We start from the raw sequence: 23,380 nt of genomic DNA on the forward strand, positions 1-23,380 counted from the left end.
ACATTAAGTGAACAATATTTAATTTTTTTAAATATCAAGAAGGAATTAACTTTTTCTTTTCAAAGTTTCCCTTGGAGTAAAGAGCCTAATAATAGTTTGTTATATTTTCAATGAGCAAATTATCGTTAGTATGGTAAATTTTATTGCTAATTAATGCTAAAAGATTAATTTTTAATAAATATGAAAGAAGTGAAAAAAAATACTTAAATGGACCGGAGTGAGTAGAAGATTTGCAAATCGCCGCTAGAAGGAAGACTTCTTGATATATGCATTGCTGGGCCCTTTTGGCTTTTTGGAACCCCTATTTACAGTTGTAGGGGAATGAAGTTTGTGATGACTACATAGTCTTTTTCTTCAATTTGATTGGTTTATTTGAGTCATCAAATCTATGAGAAAAAGTTATGTGATAAGATTGTATTTAATTGGTTGAACCATGTCACTTGAACATTTGGCGATATTTGATTGGTTTTCATGTTGACTTGATATGCTATATTATTTATACACATAAGATAATTTTATTAGTCCTTAATTTGACTTGGTGCGCCATACAATTTGATATATGCCATTTGAGTCTAAGCTAAGTCCAACGATAGTGGATTATTTCGAGATTTTTCTTTGCAGTTCTCTCTCACTGTATACTTAATACAAGAAGTATGCTGGAGTGTGGTGGAGAGAGAGGGAGAAAAAGATTGACAGTATTCATCATAGTTAAGGGTAGAGTGTATGTTTAAAAATTAAAGTGCTCCTCTCTAATTGAGATGTGTACGTTGTTGAGTGTAGTTGATAGTCCCATGGCTCGAGGACGAGCAAGAATCTAAGCGTGGGGTGTTTATATTTAGCTTAAAGTATATATATTTATACGTATATCGCCTCATATTTTACTCGTGTTTCGTAGATTTCAGATGTGAAATGTATTGATTTATGCTAATTCACAGTGTTTTTATATATAGGAATCATTTGGAGGCAATATGGGGCGAAATGTGCGAGATTAGAGCCAAAAAGGAGCAAAAGTTGAAAATGGCCATTTGTAGCGCTACATGCAGCATGGGGCGCTACCTGTGATGCAGTTTCCAGAATAAAAAATTTCCCAGGGATAGCGCCCCACGCTACCCTGGGCGTTGGTTACGCCAAACCTCTCATACTTCGCCCGTGACAAGATTATTTCGGCCCAAGACCTACTCAGTGCTTATAAAAGCAAGAGTAAGCCTATTTTGATAGGGGAGAGGCCACTTTGAAAGAAAATACACACGAGGAACATCCGGGAGCAAGGATATCTCAGTTTTCTTCATCTTTTCTTAGTATTTTCAATTATTCAACACTAATTTATTTTGATATTATCATGAGTGGCTAAAACCCATAGTTCTGGGGTTGTGATTTAGCCATGAATATTATTGTTTAAAGTTGACTTAACCTTGATTACAATTCACTAATATATGCTTGTTTCTTCAATTCTGTGATTAATTGATTAATTGTCTGACCTACAATTAGGTTTCATTTATTATATATGCTGTGCTTTGGAAAGCTACATTTAGATTAGAGAGGAATTGAAGAGAACATGATCTTAACTCTTGGGGGGGGGGGAGGAGAAGGGTTGTAGTTAGGATAGGAATATACCTAGTCACGGTCCTTTAATTAAATATCGTAATCTTAATGCATTCTTAATAGATTGATTCCATAGAAATATAAGCGTTAAGCTATTTTGAATAGGCGAGTAGGAATTCTGGAGAATACTACGAGAGCAATTGTTCAATTAATTAGCAATCATGAGTGAATTGTATGATAGAGAGAGTTAATTAGAACACAATAGGATTGGTAAATCGATCACAACCTTGGAGTATATGTTTTGTTGCTTGATAAATTAGTCACTTGTTAGAATTATTGCTTAGTATAATTACACTTTTGAACTCTGAAATACTTGACTGAATAATAATCTTGGTGAAACTAGTGAGTGGTTACACTAGTCTTTGTGAGTTCGACATTCGACTCATCATTTTATTACTTGTACGATTATATACTTGCGTGTGCGTTTGGGAGCAACGTAGGGGAATGAAGTTTGTGATGAATACATAATCTTTTTCATCAATTTGTTTGGTATACCTGAGTTATCAAACCTATCACAAAAAACTATGTGATAAGATTGTGTTTGATTAGTTAAACTATGTCACTTGGACATTCGGCGATATTTGATTGGGTTTTATGCTGACTTGGTATGCTATATCACTTATACATGTGAGATAATTTATTAGTCCTTGATTTGAGTTGCTGCGCCATACCATTTGATATATGCCATTTGAGTCCGTCCAATTTCGAGCTTTTTCTTCGCAGTTCTCGCTCACTTTATACCTACTACAAGAATTATATATGCTGGAGTGTGGATAAGAGAGAGGGAGACAAAGAAGTCAAACAAACCTTCCGTCAATAAGATAAATTAAGAAACAAACAACACTTTGCTTTAAAATCCAAAACAACGTGACAATTATCTCGAAAAATGAACTTGTTGCCATTGTGTCTGCAGCAATTAAAGTCACAGTAAAGGAAGAAGTGGCAATGAAAGCAAAAACATCAATGGGAAAGCTAAAACTTAGCAAAAGCCAAGATATCGTGGTCACGTTCAAAGAAGTTGATGTAAGTTTCCTGCAAGTCCATTTGCACGGCAATGCCAGTCTCACATTCTGTATCATTCAACCAAAACACTTGACTGTGTCTCGACCCAAAATGTATTAAACTTGGGTTTCCCCAACCAAAATCAGCTTTCTGAATTGGAAACCTGCACAGACTTGAGATTGTGAAATTCTCAACTTCATTATCTCTTCCCCATTCTAATCCAGCATAACTCTCCTTGTATAAATTGACAACCAAAGAAACAATCTCATCTGGAGTAGCTTTAGCACAAGTACTACTCGTCTGCTGCACTGTGTCTCGTATCAGTTTTACTAAGTGATGCAACTCCATCTTTGTTTCACCAGGTTCAAATTTTATAGGAATTTCAATGATAAAATTCCCAAAAGAGTTTGCAACTTCAGGAATATTAACCTTACCGCGCAAATTAAGTGGAAAGGACATTATAGTCCGTTTCAAATGCCCACTTCTTTCACACGAAGCACGAATTAGTGACCTCCATAACAGCGCTGTGATCATCTCAACTCGTGAGGGTTTGAAAATCAAAGCTCCAGAATCAATGGCAGCGGAAAATTGCTCTCTGAGTTTTGATATTGAAGCTTCATAAAAAACAAACCTCCTCGCAATCAACTTAGATAGTATACGTTTGCCTTCATCAACAGGAGGCTCAAGAATTTTCGATAAATCTCTGGTAGGGAAAAGAGTGCCCAAATTGAAGCTCATGAAGTTAATCTCCTTAGAAGGAATCCCAAGTTTGCACACTTTGGCCCATTCATAAGCAAATGTAAAACTCGTGAATCCATCTATAGCAACGTGTGTAGAGCTAGTAGATATAGCTAAGCCACCACATTCAAATTTTGTGACTTGCACAATCATTAATGGTGTGATGAATATATTAGTGTCATCCACGTCCATAATGCCATCAGGCCAAAAAGATAATGCAAGACCAAGGTATTCGCGTGCTTGTGCGAGAAAATCAACAAGTTTACAATTAACGGTTGCTTTTATATATGTTACACCTTGATCGAGGCAAAGAACTGAAGATTCATCTTCAGTGAATCTACCAGCCATAGGGTAAACATGGGTTAAAACCCTAGACAAGGATTCTTCGAGCTCTTGTTCCATATTTATTGAGTTGTTAGAATTATGAGGATAGAGAAGAACAAGAGGCATGTGTGCTCTGTCAGCTACTTGATCGAAGAAAGATAAGTTGTAATTCTGAAGGTGTTCTGGGGTTGGTGATGATGGTTTTATGAGGCTTTTTGACAAGATTTTAACTTGCATGGAATCCTTCAAGTTTAAAATTACAGACCCCATGTTTGATATATGAGCTGAAGAAGTTGTGGTAAGGGAAACAAACAACAACTCAAGAATGCTCAAAGGCACTTTGATATAACTGAGAAGCTTATGCCTTCCCTTTATATAGGCAAAATATTCTGGTAGTTTTACAAGTTTATTACTCCCTTTGTTTCATGAATCTATTTTCTTATTTGTCCGTTCCAAAAAGAATGACTCCTTTCTAAATTTAGTAACAATTTAGCTTAAACTTATAATTCTACCCTTAATGAGAAGCTTTTATAACCACACAAATACTCTGGTCCCTTTTTGACTTGTTTAGGACCACAAATTTCAAAAGCGTTTATTTTTCCTTAAACTTCGTGCACAGTCAAACAAGTTCACGTAAATTGAAACGGAGGGAGTAAAACTTGCGGTACATGTAAATAGAGTAAAAGATGAAAAAGCCTGGAAAGCCCTAGTTAGATGCTAATCTTTCTTTGGATTCCCCTATAAAGTAAAGACAATTCTCGAAATCATATTATTGACAAAAGATATTATTCCCTTCTTTTCGATTTAAACAAGGTAATTTGATTCAGCACAGAATTTAAGAAAGAAAATAGAAATTTTTGTAACTTGTGGTCTTAAAAGTTTAAAGAATAAAATCTTTGTGTGGTCATGCTATTTTTGTGGTTATAAAAATTTCTCATTAGAAATATAATGAGAAAAATTAAGAGTATAATGTTGAATTATTTCTAAATTAATTTAGAAATGTGAAACGTGGGAGTAACAAAATCATAGGTGAAAGCTCATTTTATTATTACCTCACCTTTACCCAAACGATTTTTGTCGCTTTCGTTTACGTACGCTACCCGTCAACATATATTAATAACACAGATAGGTGAAAGCTGATAATTTTACTAATAGTAGTACAAAACAGCTGTTGCAGAAAAGCAATGGATGAAGAAAAGTTTCTACTACATCTGAACATATATTATGATTAAACAAATTTACTTAATTAAGTAATAATTTGACGTATCTATGTAACAGATTTGCCTATAGAATGCCTCTCACACGCTAGTCAGCGAGCTTCACTAGCTCATTGTGCTGAAGTATAAGATGTACCCCCCCGTTCTAATTCGGAGAAAATAGTTCTAAAATAAAAAAATTCTACAAATTAAAAACAAAAAATTACCCTACAAATTAAATTTCGTGGTTTATCTTCAGTTCTTATATATATATATATATAAAAGTAAAGATCTCTGGAGAGATTTGAATCTTCAATTTGTTTTACACTATTTTCCTATTAGTCAGTGGCCAAAAAAAGGGGAACACATTTATATATATTTGATAACAATTAACTTTATACCCTTCCATGATAAGCTTTTATAGCAATACAAATATTATGTAATTTTAGGATCACAAGTTTAAAATGTCTAATAGCTACACAAATACTATAACAACACTTTAAAAATCTTTATTTCTTACTTAAACTTCATGTCGAGTTAAAATATCCCAAATAAATTAGAACCTTGGGAGTAATTCTTTAGTATGTTATGTCCCATTTTACAGTACAACTCACAATATGAGTGTTTAACCCAAAAAATAGCTTTTGAAGTCAAACGAAATTAAATAAAACAATTCGGTTTCCAACAACCGATTTAATTCACTTTTCCAAGTTTAATTATGAGAAAAAGATAAATAAAATAATAAATTAAATTAAGAGAATAAAGGAAATAGAATTGATGATTGCAGTCTTTCTCCAATGGAAAAGAAATAGTCTTCCAATAATAGAGAGCAGTAAGAGAATTCTATATGGACAATATGACTTAGTAGAATTTTGATGGATGTACGATATATGGAAGGAGGAGTTTAAATAGTACTATAATTTGTAACTGTTTGCCTTGTTTAGCTCCTACATGTTACCGTTATTTACTACATCAATTATCTGTTGTGTGATTGATTTATAACAGTTGAGATAATAATAGCAAATCACGTGTCATATGGGATTGACTGATCCATTCCATATTCGTAGCTATTAATGACATTAATTATCAGTCTCATAGCTATGTTATTATGCTTAACTTCGAAGCTAACTGACACAGTACATGCATGAGCAACTCCGAGGGTGTCATTTACACCTTCTGAATACGTCATTCTTCTTTGTCATAATAACTCCTATGACACTTGTCATCATGAAATAAATCCACATGGTGAGTTTATTTTTCACAAATATAGATAGTTCTCACACTTTCTGAATATTCTTAACGGTTGTGAATATTCTGGAAGTAGATAGTTTATCTATGGTAGGAATATTTTGGCGTCCCTTCTTGAGATTATTATGACATGCTGCAAAAGTGAAGAAACAACCGCTCCTTCCACTTAATGCTCGAGACACACATTTTATTGTGATATAATATGAAATTTGCAGCAGTTTTCTAAGCACAGAGAGCTCTGTCTATTAATACGTCAGTTCCATGATGAATATTTAAGATGACATATCTTTCCCTTATAAATATGGAACCTTAAACCCTCAAAATTTTCCTTCTACACTTTCTTTGGCCTTATCTTCTTCTCAGAGTCCTTTCTCTAGTTCTTCATTCTTACCTTCAATTTCCTTCTTTCTTTTTTTCAATGGCCTCCAATCTTCTGCTTCTACTGCTCATTTGTTCCCCATCATCATACTATTATCGCCAATGATCTCTATTCTATAGAAGCTCCAGTTGGAAATAGAAGAAGCGGTGGAAGGCTTCGTAGCCTAGATTCCATGGTAAATCAAAATAGTAGTTCTTCCATCAAAAGGACTTCTTCGAAATCTGCCTTCTCTTCTAGAATTAGGATATCTGCTAGTCCTAAATCTTATTCCAAAGGTAAAACAAGGGATGTTAATGAATCGTTACCTGAACCTTTAGTTTTTAAGATTGTTCCCCAAGAATTTTGTTGTTGTTGTTGATTGTGCTATGTGGAACAATGACGTGAATAAAAAGAAGGGCGTAATGAGCATGTTAACCTTTATCCATCTCTTATCAAACCTGGCCATCTTCCCCTTATTTATAGATAGTGCCTATAACGACCCGACAAATTATTTTGAGTATTTTAGCCTCGTTCCCTTATTTGATGCTTCCCATATGCTTCTTTGTTATTTTGTGATTTGCGGGGGTGGTTGGCTTGGTTTAGAGAAAGTTTTGAAGTGAACTGGAATACTTAATTCCAAGGTTAGGAGCTTAAGTTATAAAAAACCTCAAAATGGTATTTTGATGGTTCCAATAGGTTCGTATGAAGATTTTGAATTTAGGCGTATGTATGAACTTGGATTTGGAGGTCCCTAGGTTGATGTGGCTCTAATTGGCAAAAGTTGAAAATTTGAAGGTTTGGGAGGTTCATAGGTTTGACCAGGGAGTTCACTATGATGTTATCAGGGTCAGATTTTTGTTCATAGAGTGGAAATAGTTTTGTTATGTTATTTGGGACTTTTATGCAAAATTTGGAGTTGTTTTGATTTGGTTAGACGTGGTTCGACATGAGTTTTTAAAGTTGGAGATTGATTAGTTCATTAAGCTTTAATTGAGGTGAGATTTGTATTTTTGATGTTACTTGGCATGATTTGAGACCTCGAGTTGATCCATCTTATATTTTGGGATTAGTTAGTATGTTTGGGCACTAGAGTGAGACTAGCCAGTTAAGAGTTAGTCTTAGGATTTTAGTCTTAGGATGCTACTGGTCAGTTACTGATGCAGGGCTTTATATGCTGGATAGTATTATATCTTCCATCCTTTTCATATTTCCTATATTTCTTATATTGCTGTTATTTTGTTATTTTATGATTATGTATGTTATGTTATTTTATTATGCGTCTATTGATAGTACTAATATATCGTCTCTCCTTTTGCTTTCTTGAGTCGAGGGTCTCCTGGAAATGGCCTCTCTGCCCCTCGGGGTAGGCGTAAGGTCTGCGTACATATTACCCTCCTCAGACCCCACTTGTGGGATTATACTGGATCATTGTTGTTGTTGTTGTTGTTGTTTGGTATGTTTGGGCAAGGTCCCAGGAGGCTCGGGTGCATTTTCAATTGATTTGGGATCATTTTGAAGCTTGAAGGTAGTCTGGTTGTGGTTGTAATGACCCGGACGGTCGTTTTGAGCTTTAGCATTCTGTTCGGTGGTTTGAAGTCTTGAGCATCTTCAAAATTTTGTATTATGGCTTGCGTGTATGGTCGGTTTCGGTCTTTGAGTGATTCGGGATTTAATTTGGAAGAATTCACTTTAGAAGCTTAAGTTGAAAGATTTGACCGGAGTTTGACTTTTACGTAGACGACTCTGGAATGGAGTTTTGATGGTTACAATAGCTTTGTATGGTGATTTTGGAATTAGGCATACGAATTTGGATTTAAAGGTCCGTAGGTTGGTTTGGTGTTTTTGGTAAAAAATGGAAAGCTAAGGGTTTAGAAGGTTGAGAGTTTTGACCGAGAGTTGACTTTGTGATATCGGGTTTGAATTTTGGTTCTAGGAGTTGGTATAGGTCTGTTGTATCATTTGAGACTTGCATGCAAAATTTGAGGTCATTCAAAGTTGATTTGATATGATTCGGTATGAGTTTTGGAAGTTGAAAGTCCATTAGTTCATTGGGCTTGTATTGGAGTGCTATTAATAGTTTTAATTTTGTTTTGTGTGAATTGAGGTCTTGAGTAGGTCCGTGTTATATTTTGGGATGGTTGGTGCATTTCATATGGGCTACGAGCCATTTTTTCATGTTTTGGAGTTGCTAATTTTTTTGATGTTCTGAAGTTCATCACGTTCGCTTAAAGATGTACGTGATCACGAAGTGTATTTGGGGTGGCTGAGGATTTACTCATCCTGTTCCCGAGTTGGTGGTCACATTTGCGGATCCTCGGGGAAGATGGTCAGCGCGTTCCCGTCCCCTGTGTCATGATCGCGTAGAGGTAGAGCTGGAGGGACGCCAGTGGATTGGCCTTCGCGTTTGTGTGAGAATGGCCTCGTTCGCATAGAGCTGTTGAGCTGAGGGGTGGCGTTCACGAGCTTCAGACCACATTTGCGTGGAAGGAATTTGGGCAGCTTATGATTTGTGCTTCACGATTGCGAAGAATGTCCCGCGATCGCGAAGAGGACCCCTAAGCAGAATGTATAAAGTACTCTATTTCGAGTGTTTTGGTTATTTGATAACCTTTTGAATTAGAGAGTTTATTTTTGGACGATTTTGAAGGGGATTTTCACGATTTGGATTGGGTAAAGTGTTTTTGACTCGGATTTGTCCATTGTTCATGATTATATCTTTGTTTTTTTATCATTGAATTGGTGATTTGAATTGGAGAAATTGAGGATTTTAGTTAAAACTTTTTTGAACTATAAATGGATGATTTGAAAGCCGATTTGAGATTGGAATTGGATGATTTTCGTAATGGGTGTTCGAAATTTGTGAGTTTTGTCAGGTTCCGAGGTGTGGTCTAAGTGTGTTGACTTTTTGGGTTGGTTTTTGGCTTTCATTAATGATCGAATCTTTATTATCCAAAATCGTTTTCTCTGGCTTTTGTTTATGATATTAAGTTATTTTTGCTAGATTCGAGTCGTTTGCAGGTTGTTTCACATGAGAAGGGCTTCTTAGAGTATTGATTTAGCTTCTTTGAGGTAAGTATCTTGCCTAACTTTGTGTGGGGGAAACTACCTCATAGGATTTGGTCTAAATGCATTATTTGTGCTATGTGAAAGACATGTACACAGGGTGAGGAGTGTGTACCCAGGCTTAAATGTGGAAATTGATTGGTTTAGACTCCTAGATTTCTTATATGCATTTAATTGAAGTTGTCATATCATGTTCTATCTTTCATTATTGAGTTTACTCTTACATGCATTCCATTGAGGTTGTTACTACTTGTTATATCTTTCATTGTTGAGTTTATTCTTATGCATTTAATTAAAGTTTTATCACATGTTATATTTCTCATTGTTTGGTTTGTTCTTCCATTTTATTGTGTTGTTGTAGAGTCTCTTGGATACATTGTGTTGGGAAATGGGCTATGAATTGTTGTGATATTGGTATTGTTGTTTTGGCCATATTGTGGCATGTGTGGACATGTTATAGGGATTGATTGTTGTTGTACGGATCATATGCGTGGCATTTCTCTATTGTTGATTTTTGCAGAGCAATATGTGTGGATTTTGATATATTGTCAGGCTGGAGCGACACAGGTGGCTATTGATATATATTATATGGGTGGAGCGATACGGGTGGCTATTGAGTTATTGTCAAGGTGTAGCAATACGGGGCTATTGATTACTGTCTAGGCGGAGTAATAAGGGTGGCTATTATGATATTGTCAACGTGGTGACACAGTTATTGAAGATACGTAGGGTTTTCTAGACAAGTGCCATTGTATTCTCCGCACCATGGGCATTGCGGAGGTGAGCGGAGTAGCCTTTACTACATTTTAGCTGTCAGGGAAACATATAGGTGGTGGAAAGCTTATGAGGAGGGTAGGCTAGTTGATGCATCGCCACTCACTTGGACTCAGTTTTTGGATATGTTTTTAGGAAGTTCGTTCCATAGACCCTCATGTTTTGAACGAGGTTTTATTTGATATGAGGTTTATTACCTGTATTAGGTTTGTTTTGAGCAGCTATTGTGATCGGAAATTGTTGCTATGAGTGTGCGAGTTATGTGGTATACCATGTGATTACATCTTGGGTGATGGATATGACTTGCTACAGCTTGTTCAGACTTATACAATGTGTAGATGCAGGATTCGGGCCTTGTAAGGAATCCCAGATATTAGAAAATTGGTTTCTAAGGCTTGCGGGCTAAGATTAAAGTGATGATCTTCAATTATGTTGTGTTGTCAGGCTTACATGAATTGGGGTGGCATGGGATCACCCCCGGGTATGTGCATGGTAAGGTTACACGGTGATTTGATGGCTTTGGAAAGACTCTGGGCACGTTCAAGGATGAACGTATGTTTAAGTGAGGGAGAATGTAACGACCCGATCGATCGTTTTGAGCATTTGCATTCCGTTTAGCTAATTAAATTCTTGAGTAGCTTCATATGATGTATTATGACTTGTGTGAATTGTCGGTTTTGGTTTTCAGATGTTTCAGAATAAGTTTGGAAGACTGAATTTCATGTTTGAAGATTTAAGTTGGAAGAGTTGACCATGTTTAACTTTTTAGTATTTGATCCCAGATAGGAGTTTTGATAGTTCTATTAGGTTTGTATGGTGATTTTGGACTTGGGCATATGCCCGTATTTGCATTTGGATATTTCTAGAAGGTGCCAACACTCATTGGCGAAAGTTGGACATTTGAAGGTTTGTAATGTTCATAAGTTTGACCAGGAGCTCACTTTGGTGATATTGGGTTCGGATTGTGGTTTTGGGAATTGGAAGAGCTTCGTTATGTCATTTAGGACTTCTATGTGGAATTTGAGTTCATTCCGAGTTGATTTGATATGGTTCGGCGGGAGTTTTAAACATTGAAAGTTTAAAAGTTCATTAAGTTCGATATGAGGCGTGATTCGTGATTTTGTGTAACCGCCCGACTGGTCGTTTTGAGTAACAGCACTTCGCTTAGTGATTTAGAACCAAAATCTGTGTTTTGAAGCCTTTAGAGTCTCATTCTAGCCTTCCTTGATTTGCGTGTGCAGTCCGGGTATTGACCTGAGAGGCTTATATGCAAAAAAAGCTGATAAAAGCAAAAAATTTACCTAAAAAGTTAATTTTAGTTGATTTCAGTAAACATTTTGAGTAAATGGACTCAGAACCGTGTTTTGATGGTCCCGATGGGTCCGTATTGAAATATGGGATCTGGGCGTATGCCCAGAATCGAATTCCGAGGTCCCTAGCTTGAGTTATAAATTTTTATTGAAAATTAAAAGTCTGAAACATCTAATATTTTTAAGAATTGATTGAATGTTTGGCATTGTTGATACCGATTTGTATTTTGGTTTCGGAGCCCGGTATAGGTCCAACATAATATTTTGGACTTATCTGTGAAATTTGGTGGGAAACAGAGTTGGTTTAACGTGATTTGGACGTCCGGTGGTAAAAATAGAGATTTCAAAGCTTTCTTGAAAATTTTATTTGATTTGGTGTCCAATTCGTAGTTCTAGGTGTTATTTTGGTGATTTGATCGCGCGAGCTAGTTCGTATGGTGTTTTTAGACTGGTGTGCACTTTTGGTTTGGAGTCTCGAGGGGCTTGGGTATATTTTTGGATCATTGGTTAGAGACTAGTAAAGTTAAAAAATTTGGGAGTTTGACCATGGTCAATATCGTGTTAAGACAACCTCTTTTCAGTATTTTGAGTGCACGAGCAGGTCCGTAGCATATTTTATGATTGAAATTCATATATGATTTGTGTCCGGGAGGTTCCAGATGAGTTTCAGGGTGGTTTCAGATCATTTCGGAGAAGTTTGGGTTTTGCTGGTTTCTGGTGCGACACTGTTCTTTCGCAATTGCGAACCTTTTATGGCAGTTACGAAAACACTGTTCATCCGCAATTGCCAACCATTTATGGCAATTGCGAAAACACTGTTCATTCGCAAATGCGAAGTTTTATTCGCAAATACGACATCTGCAGCCTGTTAAGTGCTGAGAATTCTGAGTTTTTGCTTCATTTTCATATTTTTGAACCCTAGCTTCGAGGTGAGGCGATTTTGAGAGAGAATTTTCATACCAAAACATTGGGTAAATATCTTTAATCAATTTCTAACTATATTTCATGATTTTATACAAGATTTAACATCAAATTCATGAGAAATTTATGGAAAAATTTGGGAATTTTGTCAAAGTTTTGAAAAATAAAAATTTAGGATTTGAGAGTCGAATAGAACTCGAATTTGAAAACAAAATACATATTTAGATTTGTGAGGCTATGGGTAGTCAAGACCTACCTTTGGACCCGGGTTTTGACCGGGGCGGGCCCGGGGTTTGACTTTTGTTGACTTTTTTAGAAATTGAATAAAAATCACAGCTTTATTAATTGAAGTTGTTTTCTCTTGCATTGTGTGATATATTCAAGTCGTCATTGGCTAGATTGAGTCGAGCGGAGGCGAATTTGTAGAGGGAAAGGCTAAGTTGAGTGTTGAGTTAGCCGAATCAAGGTAAGTGTTTTGCCTAACTTTGTTGAGGGAATTTTCCCTCCTATTTGTCATTGTTTGCGACATGTGGGGATGATACATATATGAGGTGACGAGTGTATATGTATGTACCGGGGGTTCATCATGCTCGGGGGTAGATTGTGCTCTAATTATGTCTTGTAGAATTACGTAACCCTTTTTGCTTCATGCTTAGCTTGATTTCCTGATATTAAGAACGTAGTATAAAATGTTAGTAATCAAGACTTAGCCTAATATAACTTGATCGAATTCGATAGAATTCTGAGAATACATTAATGTGTCTAGTTTGGTCATCTCTATGCGTAATCATTACTACATTGCTACGGTCGATATTTTGAGATGTCGGATTCTATACTTGTGTTGCTGATAAATTGTGATATTTGTGGAAGTACTTGAGTTTTGTCTAGTTTTGTGGAATATTCATCTGAACACTCTCCTTGATGTTATTCATACTTCCTGCCTTGTCACTTTATTGATATCATATGCTTGGTAAGGAAGAGTGTAAAGCACGGAGGGTGATGCCGTACCATTACATATATATTATCAGGTGAGGAAGAGTGTAAAGCACGAAGGGTAATGTCGTGCCATTTTATATTCATTATTATGTGAGGAAGAGTGTAAAGCACGAAGGGTGATGCCGTGCCATTTCATATACATTATCATGTGAGGAAGAGTGTAAAGCACGAAGGGTGATGTCGTGCCATTTCATATACATTATCATGCGAGGAAGATTGTAAAGCACGAAGGGTGATGCAGTGCCATTTCATTTATATTGTTATGCTTTTAATATTGTGAGGTCATGGCACAAAGGGTGTTTCCGTGCAGGTGAGGATGAGGGACATGCATTATAATGTGATATCTGTTTTCCGTGTATACACTTCCACCCTTACCTTGAGCTGTTATTGTCGCAATTAAATATTCTGAGTGATATGTTGCTATTGTCCCGTACTTGACCTCTATCTCAATTATTGTTGTGTTGTCCATGTCTTTTACTTGCCTAACTTGCATATGCCATGCCTATTTCCTGCTTTGAAATTATACTCATATCATACCTATTCTGTCGCGCTCTAGTTTAATCATTCCGTCATGCCAGTCATTCATGCCCTTACTTGTTAACTTGTAAAGATCATGTGTTTCCTTCTTATTGGTCATATTTGTGTTGATACCCAATTTTCCCTGTATTTTTTATATGCAAAACACCTTTCAAAATAGCATGTATATGCATATATGAGTATATCCCAATGTTACATTATTTTTTCTTAATTTTTCAAAGATTTTCAAATCAATTTACTGCCTTATTTTATCAAGAAAAACCCAATAATTATCCCCAAATTATCATTTTGGTGATTTATTTATTGGATTCTCATGTTTATATTAAAATATAGCTAAGACATTTTTCAAACATTTTTTTACAAATTTATTTTGTTTTTTTAGGGATAAAATTGCATAATTGCAATATTAGCCATTTTTATAATCCGTCTCATGTTTATAAAATGGGATTCTGTATTTTTAAATTTATAATTATACGTTATAAGTCGTTTTAGTGCTTTTAATTTATTTTCAGAAATTTGTTTATTTTTTTTTATAAATTAAATGGGAAAAAGGGGCTATTTAACTTATAGCCACATTTGGCCTAATTAGACCCAATACCCAACCCAAATTAAACCAACCTAAGACCCAAGCCCAATCCTAAATCTACCCGACCCAACCCAGACTAAATCCTGGTCGTTGATCATTTTTGATCAACGGTCCAGATCCGCCCTTACCAAATTAAACCAAACGACCCCCCAAGACCCCTCTCATTCCTCACTCAACCGACTCTCTCTCTATCTCTCTATCTCTGGTTCTCTCTAGAACCTTCCCCCTTCCCCTCCTCTCCTATGGGTTACATCCATCTTCTCCGGCCACCTCCTGGCCTGAATCCATGGTGGTTTCACCACCCACCAGCCTTCTATTGCTCCTCACGCTTGGTTACTAAAGTTTCATGACTTGACCACGAAGAGCTGGGTCCAGACCCATGTTGATTCAAGTTTTACGGCCATCTCCGGCCTTGCTCCGGCAAGCCATGCCTGTTTCGAGCCTGACCTCGACTCCTCCTGCTTAGATCCAAGCCTTTCTCACCGTTTGGGTTTCTCTGAAATCCTAGCTTTTGAGGTTTTTTCTAATCTCTATAGATCTGTTCTAGATCCATGTTTTCCCTAAGCTTTTAAATAATTTTCTGATATTTCTTTCAAAAGTTATGCTTTCAAAGTCTTTATTTTCCGATCTAGGGTTTTTAGATGTTTCTCTGATTTTTCTTTTTCTTTTGTGTGCTTCTTTTACTATGTTTCTTCTACTGTGTTCTTTGTGTTTCTTCTACTACGTTTCTTCTACTGTGTTATCGTTAAGTTTCTGCTACCATGTTCTTATCAGTTTCCTCTACTGTGTTTTTAAGTTTCTGCTACTGTGTTCTTAATCAGTTTCTTCTACTATGTTTCTCATTAGCTTCTTCTACTATGTTTCTTTTACTGTGTCTCACATGTTGTTCTTTTACTATGCTTCTCATGAGTTTCTACTACTGAAAGAGCAGGCTAAGGGTCTCAGTTCCTTTCTGAGACCTCTGAACCTGTTTCGATTAGTATCTTTTTCTTGATTGCTTGTCCTCTTACCTCTACACTCGATTGATGGTAAAAACCCTAGAATTTGGGGGTTCATTTGAGTTTTGAGACCATTATGTGATTTGCTTGTGCTTCATCTCTGAACTTGCCTGATTTCAAAAACTCTAATCTTTTGGACCTATTTGAGTTCCTGGAGTTGTTTCATCTATTGCTTCATTAAGTTTCAAAATCATTGTTTCAATTTTGTTTCTTCATATGATTCTGACTTTTGCTAAACTCTATAAGACCTTTTACTTGACCCTTTTTCGCATGCCTGATACTTGTGTGCTCTTTATATGTGCTGAACTTCCCTCTAAAAGGGCTTTCAATTTTTGATTAATTTCAGACTTCCTTTGTACAAGTTTGATTGATTTCTTTCCTTGTTTGCTGACTGCCCTGTTACTCGACTTAAGTTAAAAAAACTTTTTTCAACTTTTCTGACTTGGTTCATTCATGGATCAGTGATTACAAAATCTCTAATACTTGATTTACTGGCTACTAATTGATTTCTCTTACCTTATTTATGCAATCGTGTATTTCAAAGCTCTGCCCCTAAAATAAACTTCTTTGTATTTACCCCTAATTGCCTACTTTGCATCAGATGTTTATTTGATTTCTTTCCTTAAATAGTTTTACCTTTTGAGTCCGAATTCCTTAATTAAAGGAAGTCTTGTGTTGATTGATTCTTAATTGACATCCAGTTCCTTAATTGTTTTCTTACCTTATTTCTGCCTGTTTTTCATACTATAAATGCATGACTCTTTCATTAGCACACCCATCACTCATAGTCTTTCTAAACTTACACTTACACACGATAGTATTCTCTCTTATTGTCTGCACTGTGGCCTGTTTACAAGACCTACTGCTTTCTCTATTTGTATCTTTGAAACTGGTATGTCCTGATTTAAGCTTTAGCACCACAACAGAGTGTTTATTTACTGCTTTTGTATCTATGTCTACTCACTATTTCTATATAGTTCAACACTTACTTTAGCATGCTAATTTCTTTCTGCCTGTTCTATTCTGAATCCCAAACCCCTGCCCCCTATGTGTTTGAGCTATGGTTTAAGTCATGGCAATATGCAAATTATTGTCCATGAAGTAAATTTGATCCTTTGGGATCCTAGCCTCTAAATAGTGTGTTCTAACAGGCTTATAGTTATGTTGACATTCTCCATTGCTGGGCATGCCTACAGCCTGCCCTGGCCTCTTTCAATTTCCCTATTCCTCTTGAACCCCTTATTTGTACTTATCTGTAGCTATTTCCCTCTCCTTTCCCCTTTTAGAATTCTGTTTCTGCACTTGCACACTCTCTTAGTCTTTAAGTTCTGCCCTTCTCTTGTGAGCCTTGCCTTGGGACCCTTTGAGCTCCCTCTGAACTTGGACACTTGAGGGCTGGCCCTTCCACACTGCACTTGTCCTAATCTGATAATACATTTGGGTGTGAGCATTGCCCGGAGTCCTTTTTGAGGCTCTTTGGGAACTTTGACACACTTGAATGAGATAAAGGCTTTGGATCTTGATCTTATGGAGTTCGTTTACCTCATATTTCAGACATGAAGTCTGAATCAGGCTATCCTTTGGTTGTACTTTTATTTACATTTTTCTTATATATTTTACTTTATTCTGGGCCTGTGATAATTTGTAATAAACTCTTGGGGATGGCTAGTGAATAAGGGCTGGTAACTATGTATGCAAAGGGTAGATACCATGCCTATAGGTATTTCTGAATTCTGCATTCTCACATAGATATCATGTGTATAGGCATTTCTGAATTCTGCATTCTCACATAGATATCATGTCTATAGGTATTTCTGAATTCTAAATTCTCTCATAGATATCATGTCTATAGGTATTTCTGAATTCTACATTCTCACATAGATATAATGTCTATAGGTATTTCTGAATTCTGCATTCTCTCATATAGAAATCATGTCCATAAGTATCTAGAAATCTGAATTCTGCATATGCATATAGAAAATATGCCTATAGGTCCTTCTGAATCTTGTATATCCATTTTCATCTAGAAATCATGTTCGTAGGTCTTAAACAATCAACTGCAATTAGATATCATGTTCATAGGTCTTAAACAAAATTCAGCATCTAGATATCATGCCTATAAGGTTTCTGCACTTTTAAGGCTTCTGACCAACTACGCGTAGAAAGCATGTCTATAGGAATTATTAATCGAATCTAAATCGTTTCATTCACGTCTAGAGCTAAACCAGTAATAACAAGGATCATTATTTGCAGAACTCATGACCTTCGTAAAAACTTGCTTTCTTTAATAATCTGACAACCTTTTTAACCAGTACTTTCTGAATTCAATAGATACCATGCCTATAGGATCCTTGTCCAACACTTAGGCAAACCTTAGGACGAAGTTATAAACTGAATATGTGCTATTAACTACAACCAGCAGGCAGGCCTGATTCGGGCTTCTTATTTGAATTATGTAATAAATTAGTCTGCCTCAACCTTTAAGTTCTTAATCAGACCATAAACAGTATGTGAAAGTCATGCTAATTATGTGCTTTCTTTGTTAAATGAGGTATATATGAGCCTTTTACTTGTTATGTGCTTTCCCCCAACTTGCTATACATGTTTTTGTATGTCGCCTTAGAATTTTGCCTTTGAAACTGCAAATAAGCCTAATATCCCTCCCCCTTAGGATTAGTAGTCCTAAATGCCTCTGGGACTGATAGAATTGGGACGGGTAATAGCATGCAATAAGTAAACGAGACCATTCCGCACTTTAATACCTTAACGGGGTGGGAAAGGGTAGATATGGATATGATGACCACGCGATAACGTCTCATGTAGCCCCTCACTGAGGAGTGATTACCGGATGTTGTGTGGGGTGATCCATATTATTAATAAACCTAGGACCCCCCTTTCCCTTTGTTTCTTTGTTTCTTCTAAAAAAATTCAAACTATTTCTTTTAAGAAAAATCAGCTTTCTTTTAGTTCTTTCTAACTTTGTTTATTTGTAAACCATTACGTGAAAATCCCCTCTTATTTGAAGTTTCATTTGCCTACATGTTATTTGGAATAGTCTGGCTGGGAACCACACTAGTGGATCTTGAGGGGTGCCTAACACCTTCCCCTTGGGATAATTTCAAGCCCTTACCCAATTTCTAGTTACTCAAATCAAACCCTCTTGGTGTCCTAATGCACCTTAATCAATAGGTGGTGACTCTTCAATTCAAACCCAAATTCCCAAAAAGGGAACGAGTTGTCCTCCAAAATGTCATAAACTCGATTTCGCGAGAAAAGGGGGCGCGACAATTTGTACTTAGGCCTCCGATATACTAGTTAATTAACGTGGATACCCCTTGCTTTCCAATTATGGTTATTACTCACGTGCTTTCCATTTAGTCCTTTACTGTTGTCCACATATATATCCTGGTCCATTGTTGTTACTTGCATCTTTCCTACTTTGTAACTCCTATTATTGTGTTTCTGTCATATGGTTGATTCTGTTATACGTTCATTTGGAAGGATAAGTTGAACGCACGAAGGGTGTTGCCGTGCTAATTGAATTGTACATAAATTTGTTTATACATGGTGAGGATGAGATAAAAGCACGAATGGTGTTACCGTGACATGTGATTTGATATTTTGGATATACTTCTCATACTAGGAAAGATCGTAAATCTTCTACTATGGTTCCTTTTAGTAATTGTTGACTGTCTCGCCGAGTTGTATATGATACTTTTATCTATTATGCTTTGAACTGCTTTACTGCTAATCTAATGTACATGTTATAACAATAAACATCTTTTAACTAAAAGCCTCGTCACTACTCCGATGAGGTTAGACAAAATACTTACCAGTACATGGGGTCAGTTGTACTGATACTGCACTTCTGCACATTACATGCAGATTTTGGATCGGAGCTGCTGGTAATGTCGGGTACTGATTCGAAAGATGTTCGTGCGTTTGGATAGCTTCCACTTGTCCTTGGTGGATTAGATTATTGCTAATCCCCAGACCCCACTTGTGGGATTATACTAGGTCGTTGTTGTTGTTGTTGTTGTTGTTGTTGTTGTATTTATGTAACCTTCAAACAGAACGTGTATTTATTTGTATCAGTTTTGAAATTTCAAATCTTAGAAGCTTGTGATTCGCACTACCGGGTCTTAGGTAAATTTTTAAATGTTCAGCTATCTATTCTCTATTCTCTTATAATCTCAGTTGAGTTGTATTTTCTGTTAGTTGGCTTACCTAGCGGGTTGAGTTAGGTGCCATCATGACTTGTGATTTTTGGGTCGTGACATTTTGATGTTGTTATGCATGATTTGATTCCTCGAGTAGGTACGTGTTAATTTATGGTACTTGTTGGTATGTTCGGACGGGGTCCCAAGGGGCTCAGTTGAGCTGCAAACGTGTTTTAGACCATTTTTCATTCATATGTGGTTACTGGTACTAATGTTGCGCACCTGCGGCTGATTTTTATGCAGGTGCAGTGGTCGAAGAAGCACAAATATGAACACACCTATGATTAGGGACTGAGTTTGGAGTCATTGTAGATGCGGAGCTTAGGGCGCATAAGCAGCATCGCAGAAGTGATGGCCTTGGCGCAGGTGCGGAGCAACACTCGCACCTGCGATATCACAGAAGTGGAATATGCTTCCACAGGTGTGAGGGGTCGGAGCTTAGTGTATTTCCGCAGAAGCAGGTTTATTGTCGCAGAAGCGACGCCACAAAAGTGGCCGATATTGTCCAGATGCAAAAATGCTAGGCAGACTGTATATAATTCGAGGGTTTTGTTCATTTTAACATATTCTGAGCTACGAGCTCGGATTGGAGCAATTTTTGCGGCGATTTTCACCACATAGATTGGGGTAAGTGGTCTCTACTCGGTTTTGATTATATTTCGTGAATCTATCTTTGTTGTTCGCATTTGGTTTATGAATTTCAAAGAGAAATTTGGGAGTTTATCTAAAATTTCATAAAGTGAATTTTGGAGTTTTGAACATTGATTAGGAGTTGGATTTGAGTGAAACTAGTATGGTTGGATTCATAATTGAATGAGTTGTTGGATTTTGTGAGTTTTGTCGGGTTCTGGGGTGCACACTCAGGTTTGATGTCACGCCCCAAACCTGGGGACGAGACCGGTACCTGGTGCCTCACCTATTATTGCATACCAACTTGCAACTAAGAGACTCTGAACATATGATGTCATACTTTGGCCATGGGCCACATTGCAAGACAACTGCGAATGCAGACTAAATGTCAATATAAAACTAGGTTGACAAGGCCATCATAATTGTTACAGCTGACAAACCAACCAAATATATATACAAGGCCTACAAGCCCAACATACTGCACTAACTGACAGGATATGTCTACAAGCCTCTACTGATGGATATATTGTGATCGAAATAGTTCCTTGACCTACTCATAACATATATACATATATATATACAGGATGTACATGAAGCTCTAGACTTGGAAACTCCGAAAGGCATGGATCTTACCGATCAAGCTGAACTCGGGCAATACTTAATGAGGAGGTCTACCCGTCTGTCTGTCTGAACCTGCACGTATGAAATGCAGCGCCCCCAGAAAAGGGACATCAGTACGAAATAATGTACCGAGTATGTAAGGCAATATACTGAGAGCTAAAACTGAACTGATAATATAATAACTGCAAGTAATTGGAAGTCAAAGATAATATGAAGATATGCTTACCTGTTGATAATGACTCAATTCTCTCAATATAGTAAGTAAAATAGCTGTCTGGCCTTATAAGGCTCGGTATATATATATATATATATAACTGCTCTGCCGTAGTAGGCTCACTCATAGGCGCTCGGCCATACTAGGCTCTGTATATCGACCAACTGGGCTCGCTTATAGGCGCTCGGCCACAGTAGGCTCGGTATATAACTTACCATCTGATCAGAGGTTGCCCAATAGGGGTCTGCCCATCGATTATAGCTCAATGGTAATAAAAATACTTTTAATACTGTATATATGTAAACTCTATGCTCTTTTGACCTGAAGAAGGACATACCCAACTGAATATGCAGTCTCGATAAGAAGAATATGGTAACTTACAAAACTAGAAAATTATATGTAATTTGCGAGACTAGCAAAATATACGTAAATTCTGGGATATAAATTTTTCTTTATGCCTCGTTATCAAACTTGTGTAATTACGATATCATGCTAAAATGAAGAAAAAACTTAGCTTTAACATACTCGGAGTAGGGAAATATACGTATGATCTTCTTGAGAAAGATTGCACCGTGCTTTCGTAGAATTACCAAAATCCCGTTGCTAAGAAGTCTCGTTTGAAATTGTGTTTCAACAGATTCACGTTACTGCCTTCATCAATACTTGTATGAATTGATTTAAGTCTTACTCCTTAATGTTATAGAGATATCAAATCTCTTTAAGTGATTTAGAGGAATGTCTTAAACCTGGTGGGTGTGGGCCCCACTAGGTGATGACTAAGCTTTAGCCTAAAGCCCGAACATGCCACCTTGTTTTTGTGGCTAATGAGTCATCACTTGGGCTTTAAATCAAGACCACTTGGCTTCCCCAGTAGGTGATTAATCAATCTTATCAAAATATGCCTAATTAATTAGTTAATCTTCTACTAAAATTAATAATTACCCAATTACCTGTATAATTAAGAATTATCTCAATTTACTTAAAATATTACTCACTTTTCACATACCTTATACACCTTACTATCATGGTCATGTGGTACCTCGTATGGCACTAGTTCATAAATACCGAGTATTTTAGCTCGGGCCGTATTTTATCCCAACATGCCAAACTTGGACGAAAATTCGCTTTCTTTGACTTCCTTCCCCTATTACCTTCACGAATTTACTTATCACTTGTTTGAAATAGTGTAATACTTATAATCCCAAAATAAATCTCATTTCTGAACTAACATTGATTGACGTACGAAAATGCGGAATGCAATATATCATTTTCGAGCTTATATCAATTTATTTATGGCGTACTTCTACTTACGAAAATATGGGGTGTAACATCATTCCCCCCTTTGGAACATTCGTCCTCGAATGTTGACTGATGCATTTATTATTTTCATGACTTATGTCTTCCGAATACTTTAGTACTCTCCTTTCCATCTTGGCAATTGTTCTGTGAATAATTCTAAAGGCCAGGGCATTCCCCCTCTAAGCCTCTTTCTCACACCACGACTCGTGGTCGGAATTTTTCCAATCTTGTAACTGTTGCTACCTTTATCATGTAGAATGTACGATTCTGACTTTGTAAATGCGCCTATGCAATTCTTCTCTCCTTTTTCCTCCAGCTTTTAGCCCATCTCTAGGCCTCACTTTGTGAACATATACGTAGCTTGACAAAATGTCCCTCTGGGAATCCATAGATATACTGAAGTTCTTAGCTCGGTACTTTGTTGAACTTACAAATATTGCTATACCTTATTTCACAGATTCGTTTATCCATCCATATGACTTTACTGCATGAAGATAGGTCATACTATACCGTAACTCTTACTTTGATTTATTGTTGCTGAGGTCTGCTACCAAATTCCAGCTTACTCTCGTTAGTTATCCTATATGCATAAGTCTAAATCCTTTAATTCTTCCTCATTACTGTTCATCTTAAGAATGACGACCTAATGTCATCTTATACTTTGTGAATTTTGTCCATCCATTATGATTTGCCTCAATATTGATCTACAACATATCACTGATAATTTGAAACTTCCGACATAA

At 36.6% G+C, this 23,380-nt stretch overlaps 1 protein-coding gene and 1 long non-coding RNA gene across 2 annotated transcripts; one reads left to right on the top strand and one right to left on the bottom strand.

Moving 5' to 3' along the window:
- Positions 1-556: 556 nt before the first annotated feature.
- On the top strand, positions 557-1,449 carry LOC104216159 (uncharacterized). The gene is made up of 2 exons (XR_708410.1): positions 557-845; positions 951-1,449. It is a non-coding gene; the product is annotated as an uncharacterized lncRNA (long non-coding RNA).
- A 969-nt stretch (positions 1,450-2,418) lies between these two features.
- Positions 2,419-3,977, bottom strand: LOC104216160 (acetyl-CoA-benzylalcohol acetyltransferase-like). Its single transcript, XM_009766161.2, has one exon. It carries the CDS (start codon positions 3,934-3,936, stop codon positions 2,575-2,577), a length of 1,362 nt encoding a protein of 453 aa, XP_009764463.1. The 5' UTR covers positions 3,937-3,977; the 3' UTR covers positions 2,419-2,574.
- Positions 3,978-23,380: the final 19,403 nt, after the last annotated feature.

This window comes from Nicotiana sylvestris, chromosome 6 (assembly GCF_000393655.2).
Source record: "Nicotiana sylvestris chromosome 6, ASM39365v2, whole genome shotgun sequence".
Lineage (NCBI taxonomy): Eukaryota > Viridiplantae > Streptophyta > Magnoliopsida > Solanales > Solanaceae > Nicotiana > Nicotiana sylvestris.